The sequence below is a fragment of the Gymnodraco acuticeps genome, unplaced genomic scaffold, assembly GCF_902827175.1.
Source record: "Gymnodraco acuticeps unplaced genomic scaffold, fGymAcu1.1, whole genome shotgun sequence".
In the NCBI taxonomy this organism is placed as follows: domain Eukaryota; kingdom Metazoa; phylum Chordata; class Actinopteri; order Perciformes; family Bathydraconidae; genus Gymnodraco; species Gymnodraco acuticeps.
In genome coordinates, this window is record NW_022990224.1 from 798173 (window position 1) to 818576 (window position 20404).

The 20404-nt window shown below is 38.7% G+C and overlaps 1 protein-coding gene across 4 annotated transcripts; it reads left to right on the forward strand.

Annotated features, from left to right (window-relative positions):
* Positions 1-135: 135 nt before the first annotated feature.
* parvg (parvin, gamma) lies at positions 136-12058 on the forward strand. Of its 4 annotated transcripts, none has more exons than XM_034218665.1 (13): positions 136-728; positions 1401-1510; positions 2157-2221; positions 2816-2918; positions 3581-3724; positions 6663-6778; positions 6872-6927; positions 7004-7038; positions 7152-7213; positions 7527-7595; positions 7729-7830; positions 8844-8916; positions 11007-12058. In XM_034218665.1, exons 2-13 carry the CDS (start codon positions 1447-1449, stop codon positions 11078-11080), a joined length of 963 nt encoding a protein of 320 aa, XP_034074556.1. In that variant the 5' UTR covers positions 136-728; positions 1401-1446; the 3' UTR covers positions 11081-12058. The 4 variants fall into 4 exon arrangements, with proteins under 4 accessions (XP_034074556.1, XP_034074559.1, XP_034074557.1 ...); XM_034218668.1 differs by having other exon boundaries at positions 7551-7595; XM_034218666.1 differs by having other exon boundaries at positions 1404-1510.
* Positions 12059-20404: the final 8346 nt, after the last annotated feature.

Consider the following 20404-nt stretch of genomic DNA (forward strand, 5'->3'; position numbering starts at 1 on the left):
TAGCTAAAGGAATTATAGGTTTACTTTAGACCTTTTATTTTCTTGTCTCGTTCCTTTGTTGCTATGGTAACCTTCCACATCCCCCAAATTGCCCCTTCGTCTGGCTGATGGGTGGTCCTTTTTCTTTTCTCCAACAAAGCTGGTTCACATGCAGAGCTTTTATGTTGTGCTGTCTATATTTCTTTCTCTCTTTCTTTTTTTGCTGGAGAATGTGAAGACCAGACGACGGCAAATTGATCCGGTCACAGATGGAGATGTGTGAGTCGAGTCTGAGTGTTTCAAGGCTCTGAGAGTCACGCTTCTGCCGGCCATCCTGAAGTGTGGTTGTCCAAACAAAACATTCAGCACCGATTCTTCCCTGTTTCCGTTTTCTCTATACACCTACTTATTATTAAAGTTTCAAACGCAGTATGTGACTCAGAACATTAACGCCCTTATCTGCAAAACGAGTATCACAAAGAGGAAGTGCTACCTTCTTCTTTGCCACATCCTCTCCGTGCTTATCTTCCCTTTCGACCCTGTGACATGTTATTTTCTTTTCAAGCAGGGCTTTGAAATTGAGTGCAGTCAGACCCTTTGCACTTTCACAGGAGGTGGTATTTTGTTAGATTGCAGCTTTCTCCACTTCTTATACGGCTGTTTTGACAGCTTGTGGAGTTGACATCAGTTAAGGAACTTACTTCAGCGATAGTCACCCAGTTCTGTCGAGTCGCTCTAGAGTTCTAAAGGTAAGGTTATTTAAAAATACTTCTTGTTTATGACCTTGTTTGAAAGTTACTGTCAACATCAGGAAAAGGAAGCACCACATACAAAACACACAGGAAGAGAAGAGACTCTCACCACCGGTAGCTTCTCTCTTCTCCTGATCCAGGAAACAACAATTTGACACACTCCAGGTCACGTCTGTTTTGTCAGAGTGTGTTATGTGTTCACTTTCATTTGTCTTTGACTGTGTGATTCACAAATGTGAGGTAAAGCCCTGCAGATCTGGGGGGCATCTACAGCACTTGATCTGTTGAGCGTGTTGCTGAAAAAGACAAAAGGAAGTGAGGAAACGAACCATCTTCCTCTTTCAGGTTGACGTGTTTTTGACCAGTTTTGTTGTGTTTTAGCTAAATTGTTAGCCATGAAAAAAACTATTTTCAAATCCCAATTCTAGAAATCCATTGGGTACAAGACTGTTTCACTTTTACCTGGAAAACAGAAAAGTAGAGGTACAAGGCTTTCATGCAACAATAAGCTGCACTCAGCTTCTGCTGGTCAGAGTAACTACCCTGCAGCAGTTTGAAATTCAGGACACTTACTGAGACGTTGTTGAAAGAGACTTTCTGCAAAACATGTTGATGGAAAAGGTGTTTCTTTATTCTTCTGTGGTTTATTTTTCAAGCTCTTTCTCTCAGCAGATTTTGCTGGCAGGTGTTGCACATCTCACCCTGAGGAAAAGAGATGGAGGCTGACATCTTTGAGTATCACAAAGAGGAAGACACTGTTGACATCAAGTCTTTTCAGGGTATATGTGCATTCAGTAAACTGCTTCATATCAGGCAATGTTTAACAAGACTTGTTACATTTTTTTGGTAAGATTCTCTTGATAAGATACTCACAACAACATGTGCATTGAGCTACTTCTTAGTGGCTGTAGTAGTTCCTCCTGAAATAGGAAGGTTTGAGAGAATTTCATATTGAAAAAATACTTATTCTGAGTAACCCTCTGTTATCTGCAGACTTTATTGTTTAATAATTATAATACACATCACAATTTGTATCATCCTTTTTTGCCAACGGTTTTTTTCAGGTCAGTATGTACTGTATGAGTAAAACGTTTCTTACAATAGTGTGAAGATAAAAAACAATAATGCACAATGTATGTTTGGTATGATTTATTTCACAGCTCATGCAAGTTTCACGACTGCAGCTCATTGCTTTTCATACCATATGAAAATGAAATGAAAAATGCATTTAGGCATGCATTTAAAAGTGTAAAGTATATGTGTATATTGCATTTCAGGCGCAAACACATGGGATGTTGCCTTTCAATAAATAAAATATTTGACTTTCTAGGATGATAAAAGAGCTGTTATTTACCAAGTTTAAGCATTTAAATATATAAGAAAATGTCTCTTTGACCGATGGACTTTGTTTGTATATTCACACAGAAGAGAAGCAGAAGCTCATTCAGCCAACAGCTTTAAAAGACCCCAAACTTGCAAAGCTAAAAGAGGTAAGAGATTATTCGACATCTTCTATTATACATTTACTGTAACATCAAAACTCATCCTGGACCTCACAGGGAGTTTGTCCTGAGTGGGCTGGAGATGAATGCTACTCAGAAAATACATTATAGAGCCTGCATGTATATTTGTGCAGAGAAGAGCATGAATAATATCTGCCTCAGGGAGAGAGGTAGAAGGATCAGTGACATTTTAATGAACATAATTATCAGAGGTGATGGGAGACAGATGAGAGATCCACAGCGAGGAGTCGGCACAGTCTGCTGGTTCTGACTTAAAGACAAGGTTTATATCGGAAAAGATGGCAGCACAAGTGCTTCATGCAAGCAGCAGTGAATGAGTAAATAATTCAATAAGCCTGACATGTAGAGATTGGAAAACAAACAAATGAAATATCAGCTATTTTGGAGGGGTATTTTGTATTTGTCATAATTTCCATCCACTTCAGGATCGTATTATCTCTGAAAATCGATGGACAGAATTAATAAAAAACAAGGTTTCATGCTGTTTTTAATTTGCACATTAGAAATGTATGCAAGAAGTGTTTGATCTGTCTGATTGTGTGATAAATTGTGTTTTGGTAGGCGCTGGTAAATTGGATCAATAGCACTTTGAAACCAGAACACATAGTGGTTCAGAGTCTGGAGGAGGATCTGTACGATGGTCTGGTGCTTCACCACATGCTGTGTGAGTTAATGCACATTGAATGGCTGTGCTGTCATATATCATTGCTTACTTTCATTTAATCATTACATTTGAAGATAGAAAAATAACAAATGATCCCCATTGTTGTTCACCATAAAGCTTGTCATTTATATGTCAGTCAAACTATAATAATAATTAAAGCTATAAACGGGCCTTCGCAAGTCAACGCACGTTGGGGTACTCCAAGGATTTTCCAGGACCACACACACACACACACACACACACACACACACACACACACACACACACACACACACACACACACACACACACACACACACACACCACACACACACACACACACACACACACACACACACACACACACACACACACACACACACATCTTTACATGTCTTGACCCTGGTCTTGACGTGAGATGTTTATCTCCGCCACGCCACCGCAAGATTGTATGATATCGACAAAAACTAAACGATAAATTGTGATTCTCTAAGTCTTCTGATCAAAATGTTCACCAGACCTGTCAAGTGTGCAAAACATCTCTGTCTTTTGAGCATGCTAAGGCCCTCAAAAAGGCAATTCATTTGGTAGAAAAAAAAAAAAAGAATCCCAAGGATTTCAATAGGTCTTCGCTCCGACTCAGTCGAGCTCAGGCCCTAATAATAATCTTCTGATCTCCACAGCCAGGCTGGCCGGGGTGGATGTGCCCGTGGAGGAGATGGCGCTGACCAGCCCTGCTCAGATACGCAAGCTGGGACTGGTCCTGGAGGAGCTGGACCAGAGACTGGGCCTGCAGGACGACAGCCGGATCAAGTGGAACGTCAAACGTGAGTCATGCAGCTGGGCTTCAGCAACGAAAGCAACAAATGTTCTGTTCTGGCAACAACTTTGAATTACAACAGGATTTGGTGCTGGCTCAAGGGTGCCATGTTGGCTTACACCAGCTGTGAGGGATTCTGGTGGAGATAAACACGATGGGGTTCTGTTTCTAGTCACCTGTCAGTGGATTATTTGTCTTTGTGCTTGGATATAGGAAACCAAAGAATGGTCCCAACTTTAATTTTATTAGCAGCTGGACATTTAGCTAGGAGTTTCCTCCTGCTCTTCTTCTTCTTGTTCTTCTTTCCCTTCTTATTTATAATATTTACACATTTGATAACCGTAATAAGAATACATACAAGACTTTGACACTCCCTTGAGCAGCTGTAGAATGTATTACAGCAGCATAGGCAGAGTCAGGTGGAGTAGAATGAGCAACATCGGCTTTTAATCCCCAGCTCCTCTATTGATGGATCCGATACTGAACCCCAAATTCCTCCCGAAGGCATAGACATTGTTTTGAGTGTGTGTGTATCTGCATTAGATTAGATCAGGGGTAGGCAAGTAAATTTGGCCTTGGGCCAATTTTTTGCTGAGCCACAAGATGGCGGGCCAGAACATAATCAAAGCCTAATTCAAGGAATTGATTTTGGTAAGATATTGCTGATAACCCTCCCCATCAACACTCTGATGCGCAGTCAGATCCGCTGATTGGTTCACTGATGATATAGGCGCCCAATCCAGAGCCTCTGGCTAGACCCGCCCAAAGGGAGGCTCGTCCTCTCTAGCCCCATTTCAGTCCCAAAGCCAGGGCTACTATCTGTATTTTAACAGACTTCTCTTTTAAATGAGGTGTATTTATTGTTCTCTTCAAAGTAAAATTTTCTCTGAAATGTTAGGGAGGATGGTCCTCCCTTTCCTCAATGGACGAGCCTCCACTGAGTAAAGTAGAGTTATTAACTGGGTAGCAGTGTTATTTAACATAGGCCTACTTTTATTCTGATAAGTATTGTCAAGTTCTCTGGGTTTTTGGCATTTATTTTAGTGTTTGCCCACATTTGAGAGGCTTGAGGGGCAACACAACTCGAATCCTTTTTCCTTTTCTTTATTTCAACTTTTCAAGGACACATTAGGATTCTTTCAGGTTGAAAACCTTTAAAAAATATCAAAGGACAAAATAAATCAATTACAGCATGTTTTGCTTTGCAATTTAATATAGGCTATTATAACCTAAATTAATCAGTAACCAAGTATTTTACTCAAACTCAATGTATTTAATAGTTAAATAAATACTTTAATTGACCTGGTTCCCCACAACCACACATTTGCCATATGTGACCCGCTCTATCGAAATCAGTCGGAAGTCGCAACGGCTCATTTCAAAATAAACGTGGATTTGCGTAAAAAACTAGTTTTTCAGGGATCGGGTGTTTTGTTTGATTTTAAATAAACAAAGTCTTGGCTTTCAGAATATGGAACTTTTATTCCAAAATCACACGATAAATACATGTTTGATGAAGCTTGTAAAGGGAAGATGACAGCTCTCCCTCGCCACTCTGCTCTTCCACAGCGCCGCTTCCCCTCCCTCCGCTGACATTATGAATGTAAGCGGATATGTCGGGACAGAATTTATTTTACCGGACACATTTGAAACTTACCGGTCATGTTTCAATAATAATAATAAGAATGGTGTAGCAAAGTTTCCGTTAGCAGGTAATCACCGGACTATGACAGGATATGCTGATGTTTAAAACTCAGTTAATGGGAGTCATTTTTATATCGCTTCAGTTTATAATCGTTACAGATCGAAAAGTTCAGATTCATTTTTCAATAAATGATTCCACAAACAACATCATTATTACATTCAAACAAACTACTTGTAGTAGCCTAGATGAAGTACATTATTCAAAAGTTTACATTAACTTTGGATAATAACACGGGAGAAACGGATCCTCTCTTTTCCCCTCTCCCTCTCTCTCTCTCCTGACAGCTCGTCAGTTTCTCATGCAGCGCGATAAACAGTGGGCGGGGCTTCAGGTGATTATGCAGCAGCTGATCTGATCTCTCTCTCGGGTCCGGTTATACTTCACTCGCGTTTATGTCCATATCGATCAGATCCAGCTCTGCTGATCGGCCTTTATAGAGAGCACCGGTCAAACTATTAAGAGTGAATATCGGCCGGTAATGACCGGCGGCCGATCGATCGGAGCATCCCTAATTATTACCAGACATTTTGACCAGCAGGTTTTGAATTTACCGGGTTTTAATTAATTTTACCAGATAAAAACCGGTGATTACCGGCTAACAGAAACCCTAATGTGCGACTTGTTGTTAAAAAAAAAAAAAAAAAAATCTCAAAATAATATTTTATTTTTGATTCTCAAAATTACGGGCCAAATATTATTGCTGGCGGGCCAACAATGGCCCGCGGGCCACCTGTTGCCGACCCATGGATTCGATCCTGATGAGCAGTTCTGCACCTTGTATGTCAGCCCTTGTGTGTGTTAATGGCTGAATGTGTTGTAAAAAGGCTTCGAACGGTATAGAAAGACAGAAGCGATCAACACTCCAGCAACACTTATAAAGAACAACTTAACTGTGAGATCAACTTATGTTTGTTGGTCTCAATATGTGAGTACAGTTTTTCCCCTTATAAGACAATAACATTTCCCTATTGTATAAATACATAAACGTGTTATATCTGAAACATTAAGACCATAAATGATAAAAATAGGTTTAAAATTAATTTGTATTTTTAAGGATTGTATCTCAAGTTTCCAGTATTATTTTGTATTTCATTTGGGTGTTCATTTATTTATTAGATTAAAATCCTTTTGGCCTTTCTTTGTTACTTTTCTGGGAGGTGATTTCTGATTTCTGTCACATCAGGAGCAAGCAAGTCATGTTGTGTGTGTGTTTGTTTGTTCTCTGCTGTTCGCCTGTCAGTCATCCACAACAAAGACCTTTTGGCCACTATTCATCTGCTGGTTGCCATGGTGAGATCTTTCCAGCCTGATCTGGATTTGCCTCCCAATGTGAATGTTGAAGTTATTGTTATGGAGGTGAGTTTCAGCCCTTTTTCCCCCCTGCTTCAAATCTTAGTCTAAAACACACCTTGTGGGATTGATTTTCAATCATGTTTAATCCTTATGCAGGTGAGCAAAAGTGGAATCAAATCCGATGTACAGACGGAGGTCCTGACAGACGAGAGGTGAGCAGATTTTTGTCCGGTGTGAATCTGTGGATGTCTGGAAAAACAGCTTATATATGTTTTTCTTTCTCAACAGGGAAGCAGGGCCAGAATCCCTTATGAAGAGTGAAAGTGGGTAAAAAAAGTGTCGGAGGTTGAGCGGATTTGACATTTTGAATGTCGTTGTAGCAGCATTAAAGCCCTCGATGACATTAACACATTTTTCTGGCTGTCTTTTCACCCAGGGGAAGATCCCATCGAGAAACTGCTGAAGCTTGAGGCTCACAAGGTCAACACGGTGAAGAAGGTACAATAATGAGGGGAGGAGTTAACTGTCTCTTCTCCTCTGGTAGGAAGAGAGCAATGGATGTGGTGTCGAGACATGATAAGTGACTCCTGAAAACAGATCAACTCAGAATAGAGTGCGTTTTTGGTGTTTTGTAGTCCGAACTCAAACCAAATAAAATGTCAAGAAGAGTTTGAACACAATTATTCTCATTATTGATTTGTTTTTATTTATTTATTTTAGCATTTAATATTTTTGATACATGAATATGTCATCTTAATGAGATCAACATGTATCTCAAACTGCCTTACCTATTTTTATTTTTATTTGACAGGCCATCTTATACTTTGTCAACCAGAACATGCAAACGCTGGGTCTGCAGGTGGCTGATATGGACAAACAGGTACAAAAACAACAGCAAAAATCTGCAAAAACAACATTGTTTATGAGCAAAAAATAAGAGACTGCTTCTCTGAGATTATATAACCCTCCTTGGATTATATCACCTTCCAATGTCTGGTGTATCTCCTGTGTAGTTTGCTGACGGTGTGATTCTGCTGCTGCTGATCGGACAGCTGGAAGGCTTCTTCGTCCCGCTCTGTGACTTCAATCTGACGCCTGTCAATCACTCTGAGATGGTACAGTATGAATCCAGGATGTAATACATATTCCTGACACTTTGTAAGGGAAATAATCCTCAGAAAAGTGGTATTCTAATCATTATTCTGCTTGTAGGTGCTCACAGATTAGTTGATGATTGTGCTAGTTCAAAAGCACTACTGTTAGATCATATTCATCATTGTTTTATTTCTAATTTGAGTTTAATTTACCACAGCAAATAGGAGGATGAGTTACATTTCTGAAGGCTGATCTCAAATCGGGCCTATTACAGAAGAAGATATGATTAAATTAATATTTTACAAGTCCCATATAAAAGTAGATCCATAATTACTTCTGTGTCACTTATAATAATATCTTTGATCTCACTTTACTTGACGAGTCTATGAAAAAGTTATGACTCTTTTATCATAGATATGAAGAGTTTATGAATAACTTACGACAGAAGGAAAAAGAGACTCCATTTGATAACTAAAAAGCTTCGGGTTATAAACACAATATTTCATATCCTGATTCATAGTAAGTTAATATGTGCTAATTATATCTGTATGGTGACCACATTTACATTTTACAACCAATATATTACATTTTACTATCATCAATATTTAAAACTCAACAAATAGGACATATCTGATTCAAAATATTATATAATATATATTATTCTGTGATGAACCGTTCTTCATATTAAGTGAGTTCACTTTTTGTTAATTTGAGTTTTTATTTTTTAACTTTTACAACTTTTTAATGCATGACTTGTTCCAGAGTAAATAGAAGAAAGCATTTATACACTAAAGATTAATACTTTAAGATAAGAAAAAGTTACTTCTTTCCACCACTACGTAGATTGTTGACTATACGTTTTACTACTTACAAATACTGTACTGTAACGCAACAATTATATATGACAACATAAGGGGATATCCTTCATATTGTCTCTAAAAGTTTATTTTAACACATTTGTTGGTGAATTTTACAACAAAAAGGTTGTTTCCTGATTTTGTATTTGACAATTTATCTTATCTCCGACCTCTAGGTTCACAATGTGACCTTGGCCTTGGATCTCCTTAATACTTTAGGCCTGAAAGTGTCCAGTGTTGATCCACAAGGTGAGGAAATAACACTCATAATGTATACATTCTGCCTTGTTGACAACAGACTTTACTCAAATTGAAATGCCAGGCACAGAGCATGAAAAAAACCTGAGGTGCCGGCGAGTGAAATGATTGCAACAGAAAACAGCAGAGCTCCAAGACAAGCTATAATTCAGATGATATCAGATATCAGGAGCATTTATCTGTGTGACAAGAAAACGCCGGAATCAGTTTGTATATTAGGCGAAGGGGAGGGGGTTGTTGTGCCGGCAGTTTGAGTTAATCTGCAGTGCTCGCTGGAGTGTGGGGTTGACAGTGTTTTGGAGGGAAAGATGGAGTTGCTTACGGAATATAAATGTGTGGGACTGGTGTCTCGATGAGTATCACTGCAGATGATTGGCTCAGTCCAGGGTCATCATCATTCATTTAGGGAGGAGAGGCGAGGGAAACTGTCTCCAGGGGACCATGGGGCCCAATGATAGACACAGAGATTTAAACTGTAGCTTTGGCTGCATCTACTGTGTGTGTGTGTGTGTGTGTGTGTGTGTGTGTGTGTGTGTGTGTGTGTGTGTGTGTGTGTGTGTGTGTGTGTGGTGTGTGTGTGTGTGTGTGTGTGTGTGTGTGTGTGTGTGTGTGTGTGTGTGGTGGAAGATATGATATCTGTATTTATGAGCTGTGCTACTGTATCCAGTTATCAGCCAGATCCGAGGATGTGTCTGTAAAAAGTCCTCATTAAAGTTTCTGTTTGTCAGTTCCAATTCGCAGCTGCCATGTTATCAGATTTTCTACCGTAAAATCTGAAGTTTGTGGCATAAATTTACAAGTGTTAGCAATCATGTTAATAATTACACAACTGTGAAAGTGTTACGTTGTGGGCAATTTTGGGAAATTCTGCTTTCTTCTGGGTTTAATAAGGTAAGCATATGGTTCTTGGCAGGCTGGTGTTCATATATCTGGTTGAAAAATATATATTTGAGCTAAAACTGTAAATAGGGTAAAGAATTTGGCACTTATTAACTACATTTTCACTTTTAGTTTATAAAAAAATGAATAAATACATAAAATACAAAACGAGCAAACTGTCAAAAGGGTTTGGTGGTAGAATAGGGAGCAACCCGCTGAATCCGAAGCAGTGCTTTTAAAAATAAATATCATAATCCTTCAATATCTTAACATACATAAAACCTGGTCTACACAGAGATGTTTTTCCCAGTTTGTTGTGGAAAAGCCAGCACAGTGACAGAGCTCTGACGTCAACCAATCCTCAGGATGAACTGTAACACCGACCTCACTAATGCTCCTGTGGCTGAATGGAAGCAAATCCCTGCTGCCAGGTTGCAATAAAATATATAAATCCTAAATAAAAGGCGTGTTATATAGAAGACTGTTATTGCTACATGTTGAAGCCTGTGGTTTTGGAAAGAGATTGAGATCAACAATGACATATAGATGTAATGTTTGGTCTTCCACTTTTGGTCATGTGGAGTAAATCAATAAAAAAAGAAGTAGAGTGAGTCAGTGAGCTATCGACTTATCTAAGTGTGTGAATCAATCAATATCAAATGGATCTACTCCACTTCCCTGCTGATCCATTATTGACAAGACGCCCTCTCTATTCTCTCCCAGCTTGAATCACAATCTCTAAAACTTCCCCACAATATTGCCTGCCAGCCATACAGTCTGTAATTGTAAAGTAAACCCCCCAACATGATAACTGTTCATAAAGACTAGCACAATTAATCTAAGCCAGGAGCAAGGGGCTAATTTAATTCATTTTAAGTGTCTTTTTAATTACCGGCATAATTGCTGCGATGGAAAGAGGAACTAAGGGTCTAAAATGGGAGCATAAATTAGGTTATCCAATGGTGGAGTCCATCTTAATGTCACTTTCATTCAGTTAGTGCCTCTCACAACAGAGTGCAATTTTATTCCAAGGACGTATTGATGACATTTCCATCTAATGTTTTGCCCTCCTGATCTACGGCCTGTTTGGATGGAGTGTGGGATTAGTTATGAGCCAATGTTAGTAAAAGCATTTCACTGCCTCAATGACTTGGTGGGTGCTGATGGTGCATTATAAATACTCATTAAATGTCTCCTGACAGATATTGTGTCTCAGGACGTCACTGCCACCTTGAAGGTCCTGTACGCTCTGTTCAAGAAGCACAATGGGAAATGAGAGACGAAGAGGAGCTCAACAACCACGGGAAAAAAACAGAGTGGAAGTGTTGACCAGCTGGTGGTTTCTTCTGTCTCTAAACTGTAAATACTGTACATTATTTAAACAGGACATTTTGAAACATTCAAATGTTTTTATAGACATTTTCTAAGGCTTTCAAGCTGCTTTAAAAGAACATAGGCTGGGTGTATGATATCATTTAAATGGGTAACCATATACAATCTGTCTTTACTTGAAGAGACTCACAGTGTTGGGCTCTATGAAAGATGACATACATTGTTGTGTAAAGGGTGAGAGAAGAGCTCGAAAGGGAACTTAATCCCTGCTTACAGCATTTTCTCACCGGCACACAGCTGACCAATCTCTGTGTGAAGTGGGTGTGAATAATCGATCATTGGTTTTGAAAAGAGTCAGAAATTGTTAGACACAGCTTCTCTAACCTGACGTCTGTAAAATGTGAAAAGCAGTTGTGAAGGAGCATATCGGCCCCTTGAAATGTAACCTTCTTTATTCATATTTGAATTTAGTCTATTCTATCATATTGTACATGTTAGTGTAGCCTTTTTGTTATTTCCTTTATTCAACCATCTCTTGCTCTCTTTACACCACTCTATTTCCATTTCAGTGTGACACTGCTGCAACACGCCTCTTTTAATTCATGCTTTAGGAAACCATCGTCCTTGAGTGCCTCCTCTCAAATAAACAATGTGAATGTATACCTCTGCTTCCTCTATGTGTTCCTGCTGACAGTCTGCGACCTCCTCTTTTTGTAGACTGTGGAGGCTTTTGTCATGTCTGTCTCTATTTTTGTGTGTGCCAATGAATTGTTCACAACTCAATGTCACACAAATGTGGAGAGGGTGCGGCAGGCAGCCATCGAGGGAGGCTCGAGAATGAGAGCCAGACAATAGACGTGATTTCATCAAAGCATATTTTGCAAATTACGTGTAAAATAAAAAATAAAAAAGTGGACTAGAACTGGGAAAATCCACTTAATCCTCCTCTGGTGTCGCAAAGAGGGGTAATTTCTGTGTTTGAAATATATGTATGCAAACCGTTCGTGACTTGTTAAATAATAACGTCTCTCGCGCACTGACGATCTGGTTTAGACATTAATATTGTGTATTAGCAAATTGCAGCGTGAACAATTGTTGTTGTCTTAAGGTTAAACAAACAACAAAGAGTAACAACCGCCACTTTCACACTTTTTATTCAGTTCACCCCGTTTCCATGCAGATGTGTTGTTGACATTCAAGAAGCCAATCTATTTGTTTCCACCAAGGTGATGGAAAATAGTCTGAATTCACATTTTATTTCCCCTGACATTTCAAAAGGTTTGCATAAAATTTGCTTCGCAGTCGGGTGAAAACAAATATAAAGAGACATTGGAAGTGCGTGTTGCTCGTGGTAACCATGTAAATTGACCATTATAGTTGGTAGTATTATAACATGAAAATGGCTTCTTTTCTGTTTACCAGTGAAAAACCTTTTGGACTCCTACACCCAGGCCCGGTTCTACGGGGGTGCATAAGCAGAGTTGGGTGTAACGCGTTACTGTAATACTATTACCTGTGTCGGTAACGGAGTAGTGTAACGCGTTACTTTTATAATTTAGTGATCACACTACAGTTACTAACATTGCCCCGACACGCGTTACTTTTATAAAATAATCACACTCACTGACAGACAAGAGGGGTTTCCGCCGCAGGTTTATTTACATGTAGGCCTAGTAATCTGCGCGACTTGCGAGACCACATCTCCACGTGCAGTGCTGCATAAACATGGCTGAGTCTTTTCATCTGTAAACTCCCTCAACGGGGCCGCTCGCTCTCTTTTGTTGATCGCCCCTCTCACGGGTGAACAGTTCAATGCCCCGCTTCATTGTAGGAATTCTGTCTCTACCACTTTAGTTTGACCATCTCTGCTACCACTTTAGTTTGACCATCTCTGTTACTAAATTATGGAATACTAAATAAATAAGTAATTAGATACCTTACCTTATGCGCTCATAAAGAATGATAAGAATAATGCGTCTTGAACTGGTTTCATTAATTAGTGTCTTGACGTTTCACAGACTGTTAGCTTGTTGTGTGGCTGGTAGCCTATTTGAGAGCATATAAAAAGAAAGACTTGTGTTATGTCTTCCTTAATGCAATAGTAATTGGGGGTGCAAGTGGAGTCTCGCAGAGGCAAAACTGTGGCGCGCACACTGTAAGGCAAGGCAAGGCAAGGCAAGGCAAGTTTATTTATATAGCACTTTCCAACACAAGGCAATTCAAAGTGCTTTACAAAAAATGAAAGAGATTAAGAAAATGGCATTTAAAATCAGTCATTAAAAAGAAAAGCTAATAAAATAAACATTAAAAGAAAAAATACATGGATAAAAGTTACAGTGCTGTCAATTAAACATTAAAAGAAAAAAGTACATGGATAAAAGTTACAGTGCAGTCTAAGATATGAATAGTTCAATTAAAAGCAGCGACAAAAAGAAAAGTCTTCAGCCTGGATTTAAAAGTAGTCAGAGTTGCAGCGGACCTGCAGGTTTCTGGGAGTTTGTTCCAGATATTTGGAGCATAATAACTGAACGCTGCTTTACCATGTTTAGTTCTGACTCTGGGGACAGAAAGCTGACCAGTCCCTGAAGACCTGAGAGATCTGGATGGTTCATAATTTAGCAGGAGGTCAGAAATGTATTTTGGGCCTAAACCATTCAGTGCTTTATAAACCAGCAGCAGTATTTTGAAATCTATTCTTTGACACACAGGAAGCCAGTGTAAAGACTTCAGAACTGGAGTGATGTGATCCACTTTCTTAGTGTTAGTGAGGACTCGAGCAGCAGCGTTCTGAATTAGCTGCAGCTTCCTAATAGATTTTTTAGTGAGACCTGTGAAGACACCATTGCAGTAGTCGAGTCTACTGAAGATAAAAGCATGGACAAGTTTTTCCAAATCCTGCTGTGACATTAGTCTTTTAATCCTAGATATATTCTTTAGGTGATAGTAGGCTGATTTAGTAACAGTTTTAATGTGACTGTAGGTGCACCGCAGTCTGCGTGATCTGCCTGTAGGGAGGGGCGGGTCGGCCCTGCGAGTAAAGTAACGAGTAAAGTAACGAGTTACTTTATGTAGAGAGTAACGAAGTAGTGTAACATATTACTTTTTTTTAAAGTAATATGTAATATGTAATATATTACTTTTTTTTAGTAACGACCCCATCTCTGTGCATAAGGGTGCATTGCACCCTCAGTTGAGTCGTTATGCACCCACATTAGAAAAATGAAAAGTGAAAAATATTACATATATAATAATAATAATAGTAGTAATAATAAGAAGAAGAATATAGTTGAAATAAAATAAATTGTAATTGTGGTTAAATAACATGGTCTGCTGCATTTATTTGGTCAATTTAAATGGTAAGAAACGTTATTATGTCAGGTGCGTGTGACCTGTGCCGCTGCGCGTACGTCATCTGCAAGGTGCTTACACAGCAGTCAATGATGGACATCAGAAAATGGTTAAAACAACCAGCCCTTATCGCCAGCAGTAACACTGCATCTGGTAATAACAGTTCAGATCATGGGGACATTACGTTACCCGCGGCCACTGTCGTGGATACTAACGTCCTCCCGCCCGCCTCGCCCACGGAGGCGGAGCAGCCGCAGCCGTCTTTGTTGCCCCAAACACCGCCACCCCTCGGCGGCCCGCAAGTACCAGAGGACCTCGGCAAAGCAGAGCCTGCCCAGGTATATTTAAAAAAGTACCCAACTCGCCTGTACAGTGGGCTAAGGCACTCATTTTGCAGCTCATGGTTTCAAAACAGAGATTGGCTGGAATATTCATGTGAAAAAGATGCCATCTTCTGCTATGCATGTAGACATTTCGTTCTTAAAAGGGGAGTGATTTGTAAAATATCCATAAAGAAATAATAAATCTGTTTACAGTTGTGTTTCATATGGGTGTTGAAAGATGTATCCATAGATCTCTTAATTTTGCTCTCAAAGTGCACCAGATTGATGCTTTTAACTTCAATATTTAAAAAAAAAATCTTCCCTAGAGGAGGTGAAGACCCCCTAGGTCCACTCCCCACTTATAAAAATAGCACGTTACCACTGCACCCTCTCTAATCTCAGATGCACCCTGAGTCATTTTGTTCTGGAACCGGGCCTGCCTACACCTGAGGGATTTTGTGCTACATGTGTATGTTGAAATGTAAATCGTATATGTTAGGGAATCATTTGCTTAGGTATTCAACCTTCGACCCAGTTCATTGTTTTCTCTCTTTACTGTCTCCTTTCCCATGGCATAGTTACGGCCTTGGGTATTGCTGCTATCTCTCTTAAGGAGGAGCAGCTTGGGCACATTGTTGTTGCCAGTCTATGACAGAGCACAAGCCGCCATGAGGTAGTTTACTGATCAGGGACGTAGGGTCCCTGGCGCACATTCTATGGACGAGAGCTCTAGTTAGATTCAGAGTCCATAATTGTTTAGTCTCACTGATAAAGAATGTTGATTATTACACTCCGAACTAGTTAAAACCTCGAGCTGCTGAAGAGTTCTTCAGAATTGGTTTGGCGACCGCTGTGTCAACTCGTGACACACCGTCTTGTCAATTCTCCGGCCGTAACTCCAAATAAACCATCAGTGTTTTGCCAGCTCTCCTCGTGTCTCTCTGAGTCCTGTTTCCAATTGCTGCAGAAGTTTCCCCCACAGTATATAGCTTTATTAAAGGAAAAACCCATTGTAGTAGTTGAAACCATGTATGAACACGTTATAAAAGTCTCTCTTTATCGGCATCTTAAGGCACCTTAATACAAATTGGATGGTAATAACATACTGAATGTTTGCTGCCCATCTCTCACATTATATGATCCACAAAATCACGTGGCACTAAATCTTCCTGCTTCTGTATATCTCACTTCACCTCATCTGCCTCATTGCGTATTCACATGAAGTAGTATGTGAATGTTGTGGACTGCAGGGTTTTGAGCTCAGGGACAGGCTGCTTTCTTATAATGTTTCAAAGCATAACATGTATATCATTGTTGCAATGAATGGTTAATCCTTGGTGAAAGTGTTCTTCATGAAAATAATTGAATGGGTTGTCTGTGCAGAGACAAAAAAGCGTACTAATAGAAAATAACAAGGGTTGAACTATATTCATGAACATTTATAAAAGCCGTTTTGTTTATAGGTAGCAGGTAACAGTCTTGTTACATAAATACTTGTTAGCATCACCAATGACCTGCTTTTCTGATGAAAAATGATGTGCACTATAAATGAAGATTCTACAATTATACTTATCTTGCCTGTTTTGTTCAGATTTACTTCTGTGAATATATGTGACTTTAAGCTTGCACCCTTAATCAATCAAGGGAAGGATGTGTGAATCCCCAGAACATTGAAACAAACTGGATAAATCCCAATGTGTGAACAGTATATGCCAACATTTGTGTGGCTGTGACATGCATTTGGGATGATCTTTAGGACACACAACAGCGTGAGTGAAAGTCAAGGGAGATTAATGTCTTTTAGCCACTGTATACATATCAGCTCAAAGGTCACAGTTTAGCCTGTCACCGGTTTCTCATCCCTCGGAACAAACAAGGATACATTTCAGGGAAACAATTGAGGGATTAAACCTGTTCTGCTCCAACGACAACACCTTCTTCTTCCTTCATTAGGACACCATTTTGCCTCTGTATTTTCAACATTGTCAAGACAATTACTGGACAGAACTAAGTTATAATGCCAATTAAGCAAGGACCGAGTTATATAGAAACCATTAATATCTCTTTTGAGGATACTGTCAGTATATTTTATCATCAAGGGTGACCACATTTCTCTTAAACAGACTGCTTGTTCTAGAAAACAACAAATGATGTCCCTCTGCAAACCCACTGGAGTCCATCCAAAATGTTGACAGGAAACATGAGTAATGTCTGCCTAACTTGTCACACCGAACAGATGCATCTCTCTGTGGATGAAACGGGGAGCAGAGCTAACAAAGCAGCGTCACTGAGGATTCAGCTGCTGCATTACTTTGGTGTCCATAAATATTTGTGTGTACATTTCACAGCTGAAGTCACAGTAGGGGTAAATTCAAAGAAACGTACACTATTGTAGCAATGGAGGACTAATTTGACATGAAAAAACAAGTATCGAAATTGACCAGTTTTTTCTCTATGTTGTCTTCCTATGCAGATATTACCCTCAGTGTAGACAGGATTCTTAGCTGACCATCATTATAGTGACACTGTATGAAGCTCCAGTGACATAATCTCACATTTTTTTAAAGTCTGGGTCGAGCAGATACAAAAATTGTGATTGCTATATTGACCCTTTTATAATCACTCCATACTTCTAGTATCGGTTCAGATCGCTTGGAGGAAGTACACAAAACAGAACCAGGCGTTATCCACAACTTTTGCAAATGGAAAACCATAACACAATAACGAGTTGAGTTGAGTTCATCCTGTGGCATACCGTATATCCTGCAGTTGAAATGCAGCATAAGCTAAATTAAGGTTCATGTGCACCACACAACAAAGATAGGTGAACACACTGTGAGGCATTTCATCCAAACTCAGCTATTGAGAACTCAGATTTTTGTTGAACTCTCCTCGTTTCCAGAGATCAAACATCACCCTACTGTATTGGTTTGGGTTCCCCATCACGTACTTGAGAAATGTATTATAACCACTTTTCAGAGCAAAGACATAATATGCCTATTTCATTGCTTTCTGCTCATTGTGCATTGGCGTTAAAAAATAACAGCATTTTGTGTGTGCCGCTTAACTGAAGAATCATTAAGGGGTTATGATTATGTTTGAAATGCACTTATAGTGGAGCAGGAGGCAGAGGAGAAGGTGTGTTAAAACCGCAGGAGGGAAATCAGCATTTACTCATTTAAATAAATCTATGATAAGATGTCTTGTGTTTTTTTATAAGTATTTACAAAATATATTATGCCCTTGTTGCAAGAAAGCGGTTATTTCTAGATTGTATGTATTTTATTATAGGAGATATTTGAACATCTTTAACTAAATCTTCTTTTAATGTAAACAAAGACCTTAATATTTTGAATGTAATAATATCCTTAAACATGTAATTTATGTTACTTTTTGTAAATATCGTTATTGATTTTCTCAATTTTTTTACAAAAGCAAGTGATAAAGAGCATGTACACTTGGTTCCAATTCAAGTAACGATAAATACATATGCTGACAAATCAAAATCTCCATTTCCATCCCACCACTCTCCCACCACCCATTAACCCATTGAGTTACAGGATACAGAGTACTTTAACAGTAAATACAGTATTTTCTATTATTAAATTAATGCAAGGGGACAAAGAAATTCAATTTTAAAAGAACCAAACGTCATACAAGAATCGTAGAAAAGGCTATAACCACATGGGCACTGTTTGGTAGGGATGCACAGGTTACCTTTGGTTTTAAACCAAAAAGGTCACAGACTGGGTCAGGCTATTTTATGTTATCTTTTAAATGATAACAAAAAAATTCCAACACCAGTTTCTGCCATTAAGAAAACAGTACATGGTGACATTTGAATTCTGCCAAAAAACACAACCCATTATTTTTTCCCAAGAGTAAGCTTGTTATTTTGCTGAAAATAAATGATGCTGAATTTCCACACTTTCCTTTTTTGGTGCTTTGACCCAAGAGGATATAAAAAAACTTTAAACTAAGTTCTGTTTACCCTTATTTTTTTCTGCTGTAAACTACTAATCCTCCTGGGAAAAACTTGTCCTCTGAATTTGACCCATCCTCATTAATTAAAGGGAGTCCAGCCAGGCTTTATCTGCTGATACCAAACACAGGTGTCTCTCTGTAAGTCCCTGATGGACGGAGAGTCACAGATACATACAAAATTGGCAAGCAGAAAAGAATAAGCTAACAAGGATTAAGATATCGCAATTTGCTTTCATTCTTTGCCTTGAAACTTTGAAATAGACAGTTTTTACTTCATTGCCTACTTTTAAGATATCTAAATCACCTCTACACTTTGATCTACACTGCCAAATAAACAATAACATGATGTTTGATACAAATATGTTATAAAAGTGTGAAATAAAAATAATATTTTTGAAAACACTGCTTATTATTGTTACATTACATTTCCTTCTTCATCTTTTGGTATTTTAGTAATTGTCTTATCTAAGCACTTACTGCTTTTGTCTTTTATTGGGAAGCACTTACTGATGTCTAAGAAAGTTGCCACAAAAGTAAATGCTCTGTTGCCTTTGTAAAAATGGGCAAAGACTTAGTGATGAAATGATGAAAGAAAATGTTAAGTGGGGAAAATGGCATTGTGAAATGAAAACAGACAGAAAGAAGGCATTGTGAAATAAATGACATGCAATACAACTATTTTATTTTGCTGACGAGAAGGATGAGTTTAAACATGAATCATTTGTTTAATGATTGCATGATTAAATAAAATATTTGGATGGATGAATCCCTATGGTTATTTGTTCCATAATGTGCCTTTATTCATTTTAAATTGATCACTTTCGATCTCCATTAGACGCCACTCCTGGGACTGTTTCCCACAAGAGCATGAGACCGTCCTGGAAGTATTGCACAACATCCTGCCGTCATCTTCCACCAGACACATTATCTATCAAACTCACTGCCATTATAAACACTACTTTTAATATTACAACTAATAAAAAACATCATGCAGCCTATTACAAGTCTAGAACATGGACAGGGAACATTTTACTGCAGAAAATATTTACAACAATGTATGTTTATGTGGATAATCTGTTTATGTGGATAATTATGTAAATGATGCTGAATGATGTCCTTTTGTTGTTCTATTTATGTTTTTATGTTTCATGTGGAACTACTTGAGCAGGTCTCCCTTGAAAAAGAGATCAATGATCTCAATGGGATTTATCTGTATAAATAAAGGTTTGAAATGAAATGAAATAGACTTATAATAATAAAGTAAGGTATTGAATGCAGGACTTTTACTTGTGTTAAGTATTTTCACAGTATTGTATAGTTTTATTTAAGTTGTTATTTATCACGCTACGTGAGGAACGTCTCTCATCGTCATGCATGCCCCGTGAACCAACCAATCAGAGGCAGAGTAGGGCGGGTCATGCCTTCACCATAGTAACACACTTAATTTCGCGCACCTGGCTGCAATTAGAAAGCACCTATGCCTCGCCTTCTCCTTTGAATTAATTAAGCTAACATTTTTATCTGTCATTTAAACACTTTTAACGAGAATATAGCATTTCACAACACAAGTAAGCTAGCATACAAGGAAACTTATTTTGTTACTTAAGGACGGA

Excerpts from the sequence above, each read along its gene's own strand:
- parvg (XM_034218665.1), top strand. The coding sequence starts at position 1,447 with ATGGAGGCTGACATCTTTGAGTATCACAAAGAGGAAGACACTGTTGAC. Across the intron at positions 1,511-2,156 it reads TGACATCAAGTCTTTTCAGG|AAGAGAAGCAGAAGCTCATT; the intron begins GTATATGTGCAT and ends ATATTCACACAG. Across the intron at positions 7,596-7,728 it reads TGGCTGATATGGACAAACAG|TTTGCTGACGGTGTGATTCT; the intron begins GTACAAAAACAA and ends TCTCCTGTGTAG.